The 12,035-nt window shown below is 33.3% G+C and overlaps 2 protein-coding genes across 2 annotated transcripts in view; both read right to left on the reverse strand.

The window, feature by feature from the left end:
- creb3l2 (cAMP responsive element binding protein 3-like 2) overlaps window positions 1-6,173 on the reverse strand; it is a 40,722-nt gene extending 34,549 nt beyond the window's left edge. Inside the window, 1 exon segment of the mRNA NM_001080651.2 lies at window positions 5,855-6,173. Within this exon segment, the coding sequence (NP_001074120.1) occupies window positions 5,855-5,950 (96 nt within the window). The 5' untranslated portion in view covers window positions 5,951-6,173.
- Window positions 6,174-6,857: 684 nt separating this feature from the next.
- ssbp1 (single-stranded DNA binding protein 1) lies at window positions 6,858-10,476 on the reverse strand. The gene is given in 7 exon segments (NM_001017806.1): window positions 6,858-7,292; window positions 7,386-7,474; window positions 7,556-7,643; window positions 8,611-8,751; window positions 9,621-9,678; window positions 9,791-9,862; window positions 10,432-10,476. Coding segments are annotated over 6 exon segments (441 nt in total). The 5' UTR covers window positions 9,815-9,862; window positions 10,432-10,476; the 3' UTR covers window positions 6,858-7,251.
- Window positions 10,477-12,035: the final 1,559 nt, after the last annotated feature.

Raw genomic sequence — 12,035 nt, forward strand, 5'->3', positions numbered from 1 at the left:
ACGCTGTAAAAAAATGCTGGGTTCCATACAATTTCTTCATGTTGTCCCAAAACAAACTGATTAAGTTAATATGATTGTTTTTACAAATTCAAGTGGATTAAACATAAAACAATTAAGTTTATAAGAACTCATATTTTGATGTTTCTAATTTTCAGCATAAAAGCAGTCAATAAACATCGCTCTGCAATATTGGCCAGCAACATTTCTCTCCTTATAGGTTCATGGATTGAAAAAGCCCCACACTGTGCACAATGCAAAGTGCAAAAAAGGAATTTATTAAATCGAAAAGGTATTCAAATTGCACAACCACAAGAAATAATATAGATCGTTCCACCAAACACTTTATAATGAAAGAAATGAGCTTGCTTTAAAAACAGAGTAAAAAATACACTAAATATATTCGTAAATTAACAGTTTTCCATATTTTGTGATTCATGTTTTTATTTTTATGTTTATTTTAATGCTTTTGAATTGCATTATGGGACCTTGATCTTTCTTCCAACACCTTTTAACCTTGAAAAGTTAAAAAAAGTGACTTTTATGAACATTTTTAATAGTTTGAAGTGATATATTGTACAATATATTGTTTCAGCATAGATACTGCAATGTGATCATTCGCAATAGTAACATCGCAGGATATGCAATGTTGACTTTGTATTATAACTTATCATTTGCGTGTGTTTTTGAAGACTGTAGAATGATTTTAAACGTTTTCAAGAGCAGAGAGCAGCGATAAAGGTCCCATAACGCAATTCACAACGGTAAATAAATGTAAAAACTTGTGAATCACAAAATATGGAAATGGTTCATCAACAGATACCTTTTACAGCGTATAGATGTTTGTAATGAGTAAAAGTAAAATGTGGTCAGAGAAATAAATAGTGAAATTGTACTACTTCCCATCTCTGTGTGTTAAAACAAATATGCAAATAAAACTGGAGATTATGACTGTCATTATTAGCAAGGAAACAGGTTTGTCTACAAGCATGTCATTCTCATATTTGCCTCAAAATCAAGAATGCTTTCTGTCCACAAATGACCCAAGAAAGTACATCTGGCTGCCACAAGGCCTCAGTCTGCGAGAGATAATGTGCTTTCCAGGCTAATCATGCTGCCGTGATTATCAGCAGTAAGAAATGCTGAGCCCGACAACTGAACTGCTCCCCTCAGCAGCTCCTTAACCCCTGTCCTATAACAGGGGAATGAGCCTTGGGTTATTTTTGCCTTTTTAAACAACCTGAAATATGACAAGCGACACTTTAGGTGGTAGAGTCAGTAGCAAAAAGCCTGTTATACAAGACGGTACAAACACACACCCTTCATTCAATCCTGTCCCAGAAGAAATCTGACATTGAAGATTAGATCACAATTACCAGTTGGAGAAAGCCACTGGGCCCTTTTAAAGCATGAAATAGGTGTGTTTTCATTCCTCAAACAATACATTTAGCCCTGTCATGATGTCGGTTTTTTGTTGTATGTTATAGTGCACCAAAATATATTGCGGTAAATGATGTTATTGTCATTTTAAGCCACTTTTAAGTGATTATATAATGATGGAATGACAATATAATATCCTCCCAATGCCTCACTCATCCAAAGAACACATCATATTTTATTCTTAGGAATATTTCATTTAATTAGAGTCATTTTAACAGGGTTAATAATAAGGCATTGGAATCAGAATGTGAAAACACAAATCCGAAATAAATAATTACCCGTTAGAGCCACTGGGCCCCTTAAAAGCATTAAATAGGTGTGTTTTAATTCCTCAAACCATACATTTAGCCCTGTCATGATGTCTGTATTTTATTGTATGTTATAGTGCACCAAAATATATTGCAGTAGTGATTTTATTGTCATTTTAAGCCACTTTTAAATCATTATATAATGCCAAAATGACAATATAATATCCTCCCAATGCCTCACTCATCCAAAGAACACATCATATTTTAATCTTAGGAATATTTCATTTAATTAGAGTCATTTTAACAGGGTTAATAATAAGGCATTGGAATCAGAATGTGAAAACACAAATCCTAAATAAATAATTACCCGTTAGAGCCACTGGGCCCCTTAAAAGCATTAAATAGGTCTGTTTTCATTCCTCAAACAATATATTTAGCCCTGTCATGATGTCGGTTTTTTATTGTATGTTATAGTGCACCAAAATATATTGCAGTAAATGATTTTATTGTCATTTTAAGCCACTTTTAAGTCATTATATAATGCCAGAATGACAATATAATATCATCCCAATGCCAGTACACTCTTCCAAAGAACACATAATAATTAATTCCTGTAAATATAGTCATTGTAACAGTTTCATAATCAGGCATTGGCATCAGAATGTGTAAACGCATATCCTAAATAAATAATAATAAATGTTGACAAGAGGTGCAGGGTAAAGAGTAACAGAGGCTGCCATATCTGCTACCAGATCTGTTTTCAGTTGTCACATGAGAATATATTAAGTCATTTATTGCAAATACTATAGTGTTTCTTTAACCCTACTCACTCAGACATCTCCAATAGTGATAGAGATGTTGTGCAATCAGATTTTCTGGGGAGTCAAACAGTACTCAGAAAAAGAATTAAATAATCTCAGTATAACATAATAATAATGACACTATAATTTTCATTAGGTAAATAATTATATAATGTACAATTAATCTATAGTTGTAAACTTCTAATTTATTGTGCCCAAATGGCTTAAATGTTCTTGAAATGCTTGCAGAGGCCTTAATAATAATAATAATTAATAATAAGCTTTTATTCTTAAGGTTAAAATCTGAAATAACTCCACTATGTCGTTAACTGTTATGTCTGGTCAACTATAATCCCTGCGATGTGACCATTACGGACTCACGCATTGCGATAACGATGTTAAAACGATATATTTTACAGTACATAACAATAACCAACACATGCAACAAACCCACAAGATTCAGGCAGGACTACAGCTGAACTGAGAACAGTTTGCATTGTTGTGTGGAATTCCATGTCAACAAACCCTGTGGAGCGAGAGTGAAAGTGAGCAAAATTAGCCCATAAGGAGGTGGGGGAGCTCGTATGTGTTTTGGGGGAGCTTAAAACAAAGAGCCGTTCTCTTCTAAAGGTGAAGGAGAATATGAACCAAACCTCAAGCTCCACAAAGCACATACAGTTTTAATGGAAGCGCATGTTACCGCCCTGATACTGTCAGTTTATGAATGCCAGACACACCAAAGCTGCTGCACCTCCAGCACTGGCTTTGATGCTGTCTGTAAAGGTGTTATGTGCGGTGTCTGCTTGTTTAATTGGGATCTGAGCTCAAAAACCACTCTGTAATTCTGCAACTGGCTTCCTTTCATTGTTTTGTGCATTTATAAGGATTGAAGTCTGAGTTAAACATTTTTGTGGAGTTGACATCAGCTGTGGAGTGACTTAATATTGCTTTTTTAACTACTGTGACTTCATAGTAGTCTGCAAAAAGTTTGAAGCTGCTGAGGGGACATCTTTTTTGGTCGTATGTTCAAATTCAGATTTTTTTGGGTTAGAAATATTTCAGTTCTTTGCTAAAGTTTATGATCGTGCTTAACTTCCTGATGCGACAATAGCAATTTTTGGCTGGTCGGATTTTCTGGAGACTCTCAACCGAAATGTTCAGTGTCACATGATTATAGCTAAAAAAATGTTATCCTTTGTCTCTGGGAGAAAAAAATTAGTCCTGTTTTTTTCTGACTGGCTTCACCTCCATTTTACATTTGGAAAGAATTAAATATAGCTCTTCTGGGAACTCTGCAAAATTTGATGAAACGTGGGATCCGGACTTTTTTTTCAAAAACACCATAAAGACTAAGGCTGCGTCCGAAACTGCCTACTGCTCAGTGGTAGGTACTGCATTTAAATTTAAACGAACTACTATGCCGTTAGAAAAGTACGTACTATACAGTGTGAATGTGAAAAGTATGAATGTAATTCGGACGTACTACATCCACCATTTTGACATAGTCACGTGACATACCTGCGTAATTTACGTCGATTTGCTCCCATTCATGAATTTGCTCGCAGGGCATCATGGGGTAGCGCAGCATGCATGGGATGCGCACTCCAGAATCTCGCCGGAAGTAGTAAGTCATCCAGGTACTTCTCGCATACTGTTTTTCGAATTCTATGAATTCGGACATACTACTCGGTTTACATACTGATTTTAGCGTACTATATAGTTTGGAAGTGTGCGGTTTCAGACACAGCCTAATAGTGTTGTTTAATTTTGAAGATGTGCAAGTTTTTTTCACTCTCTCTTTACATCCATTGCTGTGTCTTTTTGTAGATTGTATATCACCATGTTCATGTTTCATGCTTTATTTTACATTTTGCACAGATTATTGTTTCATGATGGGTTTGTCTGTCTGTTTCTTGTTTTTATAAGTCTGCAAAAACTAAAAGAAAAAAATTATCAAAAAAAATTATCAAAAATATCCGTAAACTACCAGTTTTCTGTATTTTGTGATTATTTAATTTTATTTTTCTCAGTTTATTTATTTTTTTAATTGAATTATGGGACGTTGAACTTTCTTTTATTAACTTTAACCATTGAAAACTTTGAAAAAAGTGACTTTCATTTATATTTTTAATACTTTCAAGGGATATTGTCTGGGTTGGTGTTGTATATTCAATTTATCTTTATTTCTATAGCGCTTTTACAATGTAGATTGTGTCGAAGCAGCTTAACCTAAAAGATTATAGTAAATTGAAACAGTGTCAATGCAGTTTTCAGAGTTTAAGATCAGTTTAGTTCTGTTCAGTGTGGTTTAATTTTCACTGCTGAGTCCAAACACTGAAGAACAAATCCATTGATGCGCAGCTCCACAGTTCCCAAACCAAGTAAGCCAGTGGCGACGGTAGCAAGGAACAAACTACACCAATTGAGAAAAGTGATTATGATTAAAAAAAAACTTGTAATAAACTGCCAGAACATTGTCTGTTATATTACAGATTAAATTCTCTCTATATCTGGTTTTGTATACATTATTGCAAACTTCAAATTTGTCAATAAAAGTCCCTTTGTTAAACTGTAGAGTTTAATTTTTAACATTAAGTCAACAGAGCAGAGATCAACATAACATAATGCAATTCACAACCGTAAATAAACATAAAACACTTGTGAATCACAAAAAACATAAAAAAATACAGATTTTTTTTACAGTGTATACAATATAACTATTAAATAATTTAGTTTATTATTTATTTTTTTATTATTAATACACACCACAGCACTATCTAACTTACAAGAATCAATGCACATGTATTATAATAGCTACTAATACAATATATAAAATATGCACTTTCCTTAACATTTATATGCATTTTTAACTAAAATCTTTGAGCAACTAAAAAAAGTACACTACCCACAGTGAACCCCCTAATTAGTCAGCAGTCTACCCATCAAGTACAGGCCCCTTTGAGCAGAAGTAGAAACACAAACCTGTTATTACATAACCTGCAAGACCTCTTCAAAGATTTGAATGCTATACTTTGACTTTATCCAAATGGGTTAAACACATAATAGGCATTTATTTGGCACTGCACTTGGCATGATACAGACAGCTGGATAACTGCACCATCTGAACTTTATCCCTTGGAGCCAAGTGGAACCCATGGCACATGAACAATCTGACAAATGCATAGATGTAATTTAAAGGGTCTGTTTGAATATCTAAGCCATTTATAAAGTCTAGATGTAGTATTTTATTAGGTTCACATGCATTTAAATGCATTCCAGATGATCTGACACTAGTTGCAACACATCAAAACATGCGATGAGGGTAAGATGGCAATCATGTCATGAGATCATAAGACAATATCTACTTACAGTGCTGTATAAAATGTCATTTTCACCGGCTTCTGACAATTCGCTGAGATTTTTGTCCCATTGTAAAAACGGCTCTCCGCTATCCATTATTTCCATCGTCACGGAGGCGCAGCGTCGCTTCAACGACCCCAGAAACGGCTGTTTATCAGCGTATCCGTCAAATTACTCGCCAGACCGCGATTCAGAAAGACTAATTTACAGTCAGCTAAAAGTTGATCATAAGTTGAGCGTCTGTCGCCAATGTTCACGGAACTTTCCTCTCGGCTTCCTTGAGAAATGTCGCCCCTTCACAGACGAGCAGGAATTTGGGGGCGGGGAATTGATGAGAATCACGAAATCTGTTTACAAAAGACTGTTTGTGTGCTGTTGTATTTTCAATAAACGTTTTAGATGTTTCCAAACAACTTGTATCACTTGGGCATTTGAATAGGGGTTATATTTACCCACGCTGTTTGCAAACACCGCGCATATATTTGCTTCGAAAACATTAAACTTCGCAATCTGACCCGCCCTTGGAATTCGTGTGGCAGCCAATCAGGTGAGCCTTTAGGTTTAAAGCTCACGTTAATAAACAAAGACGGACAACGCGGCTGACCAATAAGAGATGGCTATTTTGTGATTGACGGGGAATTCCACCAATCAATATCGACCCCGCATAATCGCTTAACAAACCGTACGAAGCCAAGAGTACCAAACTGCACCGCCGCCCTCAGCTCATGTTTTCTGTCAGTTTGTTCTTATTGTGATTTTATTCCTTGAGAAAAATAAACGTAAGCTATCCGAAATAGTTTAGACACTCAAAAAACGCATCTTATTGTCAGTAACACGAGTATTATTAACTTATTTGCCCAAACAAATGCAAATTAACGTTACTGAGTAAACAGAAGAAATGAAACTAACAATACTCTCAGTTTCAAACACCAAACTGCCTGAAAAAGCTGCTGAAACTTCAAGATGTTCTGCAAGTGTTGTATATTTGAAGTCACAAACTTTGGAGATGGTGTGAGTATTAATAACAAACCCTTTACTGACAAAACTGCTACATTTACTCATGAACATAAGCATGGTAGCACAACAAACTGGACGTGGCTCTATGCGTATATATTTAATGTTTTAGAAGTAAAAAACGGATTATATATATATAGTTTCTTCTACAAAAACAGTCCAATTAACTTAAAGGGGCCTCAAAGGTGTTCACATGTCAAAAAGTGCATCTTCTGGCGCCCTCTGTATGAAATAAGAGAGCATGACACAATCATAACAAAAAAAATTACTGTTATTTTATGCATGACAGCTAATGGCAGACACAAATATACTCAGAGTTTAATGTAGATAAGCAGAGTTACACTATACAAAATATTGTCCTTTGACTCTATATGTCCAGAAAGGCATCTTCACTACTGGTCCCGCAGGTTTTCACTTAGAAACACAATATTATCTGGGGAAGGAGAAAGATATTATTATTAAATACATCATAATTAGTCAATTTAAGCAAAAATGATGCATGATGATGCAATCTTCAGAGTCTGACCTGCGATAATAGTTGTTGCCTGTCGTCTGACATTGTTTTTATCAACATACTCTCCATAATCGAGCTTTCCTTCCACAAAAATCCTAGACCTGTAAATGTAAGATTCTAGATTTAAAGCAGTATTTTTTAAAACCCTATTAAATGACTTTAAAAGCAAATAAAGAACACACCCTTTCTTTACATACTGATACGCCACGTCTCTGAGGCCTGGTTTGAATACAGAAATTCTGTGCCATGTTGTTTTCTGAGTGACGTCTCCTGCAGAGAAAAAGCATTTATTATTAATAGTACAAAGCATTTGAACAATGAAGGCAATATCTGACATCTGTATTTTAAAGCTGGTAAAACAACTAAAAAATTATGTTGTATTATTCCTTACTGTGGCATATATAGAAAGGAAGAATCCAGAAGTAAAAACCCTCCAGTCATTATTTATACACACAATGCTCAACATAATTGAATACACCCCATTTTGGAAATGAATATTATTATCCATTTCTCAGTGAATATATGTCATATATTTGGTGCATTTGAGCGAAACAGATTTATTAAACAGATATTTTTATTTAAATAATATTTTAGTCAGCAAAGATCTTTAGAAATAGAAAGATAATACATTTAAATTCATGTGAAATATTGGAGAAAAAAATTACAAACTACAAAATTTCAACAAAATTGTATACAGTTTTTGTTTTTCTTGAATTTTGCCCTTTTAAATGACTAAATTTAATATTTTTCTCTAACATTTAAATTTGATTGTACTCATTTTGGACTGTTATCATAAGTTATTTAGTTAGATAAGCACCAGATTTGGATTTAGTATTGACTAATCTAATATATATGCACAAATATAATAATGTAAAGCTTCCTATAGAACATATTAATCTAAATGAGAGATTTGTGAGGGGTGTACTCATATAAGTTGAGCACTGTAACTATATAAATATATATAGTTACAGTGCGAGACTTTTTGTCTCGTTTTACGCTTGAGCAACTAAATGAATGCCAAAGTCTATTAAACTGGATGTGTTTTAATGACGTTACAACATCGATGCTGTTTAAGGAACCGTATAAAATGGAGGAAAAAAGAAAATCACAATAACAGGTCACCGGAAGTCTATCAGTATGGGAACAACACTAGCTCGGCATACACCCTATTGAATTAAAAAACAAACACTTGCAGTATATCTTTACAAAAAAGACAGATTGATCCCTAAGCATTCACCTGCGCCAACTGGCTCTCCCTCCCCGGACCGCCACATTTCGTTTGTAGCCATAGAAAAGATGGTGACGGGGTTTCTGCCCTCCACCTGCCTCATGACGGGGTCTTGCCCGACTCGCCCAAGAATCTGCACCTTGTTAATAGCTTTAAAAAAATAATAACAATAAAAGCCATAAAAAATTATATACTTCTATATCCAGAAAGAGAACCAAAGAAATGGTGCATTTTAATTTTCATGCTTGAGTAAAACACTATGCTGCCCTTTAGTGTAATTAAAGAGCTAAAGGCTAAGGAATTTTTCAAATGGCCCAGATGGAAAAGATTTTTATTTGCCCAATCAATAATAATAATAATAATAATACATTAATAATAAAAATTTTAATATTTGAGATTTTATTTATTAGCTAATTTTTATTATTTAGCTATATTTTTATGATTAATATTGTGTAAAAACAAGCAAGCTCTACTTCTATCCATACACTTTTCCAAGATAACTTTCTGTTAAATAAAAAAGAACAAATGTTTTAAAAGTTTTAAAAACTATAATAAACTAAATCTATGCACAACATTCTGTCCAGGTCAGGATCCTCAGCAATAAATACATGAAGAACGTTTAAAGAAATGTTATTGTAAGGAAAATAATTACACTATTATGATAAATAGAGTTAAAAATGACCTCTTTTTAAATAAAAATTGTAAAGTTTTGATGAGATGATTGTTGGTGATTGTATGGGGTTTTGTCCAGATTTTGTAGCAATACATGAACAAAGTAAAATTAAGACATGTTAACAAAGATTTAAGACCTACAACACAATATTTCAGTAAATTTAAGACTTTTTAAGTCCTTAAATTTGGATTTTGATATATTTAAGACATTTTAAGACCCCACAGAAACCCTGGAGTAAACAACGAGTTGATTACAATGTTGTTTGACAGCTCTCAAAAGTGTCAAACAACAGGTCAAACTACTGGAAGAAAAAGCAATGTGTGTGTGGTGTCTGATAAATCCTCACATTTCTCCAAGGTCAGACTTGCGTCTGTGGTCCTATGACGGACAAACTGTTTCAGTATCTGTCAGGACAGAATAAAACAGCCATTTAATAATCAGAATCAAACAGCTCATCATAACACAATACAACAAACCTGAACATAATACTTTTTTGTATACTTCTTGTATTGTTACCTGTGCGGAGGCGTTTCTCAACATCTCTGCTGCGTCGATGGTGCTATAATGTTTACCGATATGTCATCCAGACTGATAAAGAGAAAATAACATAATTAAAACAAATTAGTGATTTAATGAAAAACTTTTAAGGAAACACTGCGATTAGGCATAGTAATATAAATGACAAGTGTAATAATATAATACAGGAAACAACTGTTTGACATCATCAATAGACAATAAAAGAAAAGCACTAAAAAATACGTATATGCTCAAAAAGATTGTCATCATGCATCAAAAAAGATTTAAAATGTACATTTTATGTTAGCTTTTATTTAACTTTTAAATCCATTATTATTAAACGAGAGATAAATTCTGCAAGAAGACGTGTACATATTTGTGAATTGCATACAGTTAAAATCAGAACTTTTGTCTGATTCTTATAAAGACTGCGATGTCATGATTTAGTTGGAGGTTCTGTATCTACTTTCGGCAAATCCAATGAAGAGACACATGTTAATCTACCGCCATGCACTTAAGTTACATTAATACGGGTCACGTATTTGAGATATTCGGAACAGCGAGTGTACGCCGATTTTATACGGAGTATTGACTTAGCACTTTATATCAAATAGAAATGTAAATGTAAACTTTTGACTTACAAATCCAGTAGATCTTGAGAAGGCTGCAATAACCCCACGCTGTTTCCGGTGCGTCTTCATAAACATTCCCCAGGAGCAAAAGAAACATATAACGTCAGTTCCGGTTCAACATAGTCATAAACAGCGATTCTTTTTGTTTATAAAACCTTTTTGGTAAAGTGATGTTGTATTACTTTTTAGCCTTAATAATATCCTTAATATTACTAAACTTAAATATTAAACTTAAAATTAAAATATTAAACCTCGTTACAGACCCAAACTAAACATTATAAATGTACAAATCTAACAATAATGCAGATGGTGATCTAGAGCAGTGGTTCCCAAAGTGGGGGTCGGGACCCCCCAAGGGATCGCGGGGCAATGAAGGGGGGGTCGCCTGGTGATTTCCAAAAATCGATTTATTTTTATTAAACCATAAGAATTAACATATTTTATCCATGACTATACTGAAAATAAAAATAGTCGTTTATAGTTACTATATACTATATAGTTACTATAGTAGCTTATAGTTACTAGATCTATTGGATTGCGACCCCTGGGGTAATTACATTATATTAAAGGCAGCAATAGCATCAGTACATTTTGATTTGATAACATCAGGTTATACTTTCTGGCACATTTAAAGCACTGACACAAATTTAATTGGTGTGTCTGCGTCATTGCATGCAAGATTTCTGTATTTATAACCACCTTAGAGGATATTGGGGGTCGCGAGTCACTGGCATTGTTATTTTGGGGGTCGCGGGCTGAAAAGTATGGGAACCCCTGATCTAGAGCAAGTGAAATAAAGACAAACATTTTGCAAATGTATGCTGATTATGGAAATTATTTAAAGCAGTTCATAATAATGTATGTATTATGTATAATACACGATCGCCTCATAGCAAGAAAGTTGCTGGCTGAGTCAGTTGGCATTTCTGTGTGGAGTTTGTATGTTCTCATTGTGTTGGCATCGGTTTCCCTCACAAGTCCAAAGACATGCAGTATAGGTGAATTAGGCAAGCTAAATTTTCCATAGTGTATGTGTGTGGATGAGTGTGTATAGATGCTTCCCAGTGATGGATTGCAGCTGGAATTAAGGGCCTCTGCTGTGTAAAACATATGCTGAATAAGTTGGCGGTTCATTCCGCTGTGGCGACTCCAGTCTAGACTCAGGACTAAAATGAAAAGAAAATGAATGAAGGAATAATACAAAATTATCAACAACACATGTAATATTAATAATTTTTAATAATCAATAAAGTTAATAAAGATGTTTATTTATTTATTTTAATTAGTATGGTATTAGTAAGTGTTTTAATAAAAATGTATTACTTTATTTAAATTTTAGACCATTTTTATTTCCTTTTAGTATAATAAACAAATAGTTATTTCATTTTTTAGTTCAAAAATTAGTCTAGTTTGAGATAATATAATATATATATATATATATATATATATATATATATATATATATATATATATATATATATATATATATATATATATATATATATATATATATATATATATATATATATATCCTTAATATTATATATATATATATATATATATATATATATATATATATATATATATATATATATATATATATATATATATAT

The sequence above is a fragment of the Danio rerio genome, chromosome 4 (genome assembly GCF_049306965.1).
Source record: "Danio rerio strain Tuebingen ecotype United States chromosome 4, GRCz12tu, whole genome shotgun sequence".
NCBI lineage: Eukaryota > Metazoa > Chordata > Actinopteri > Cypriniformes > Danionidae > Danio > Danio rerio.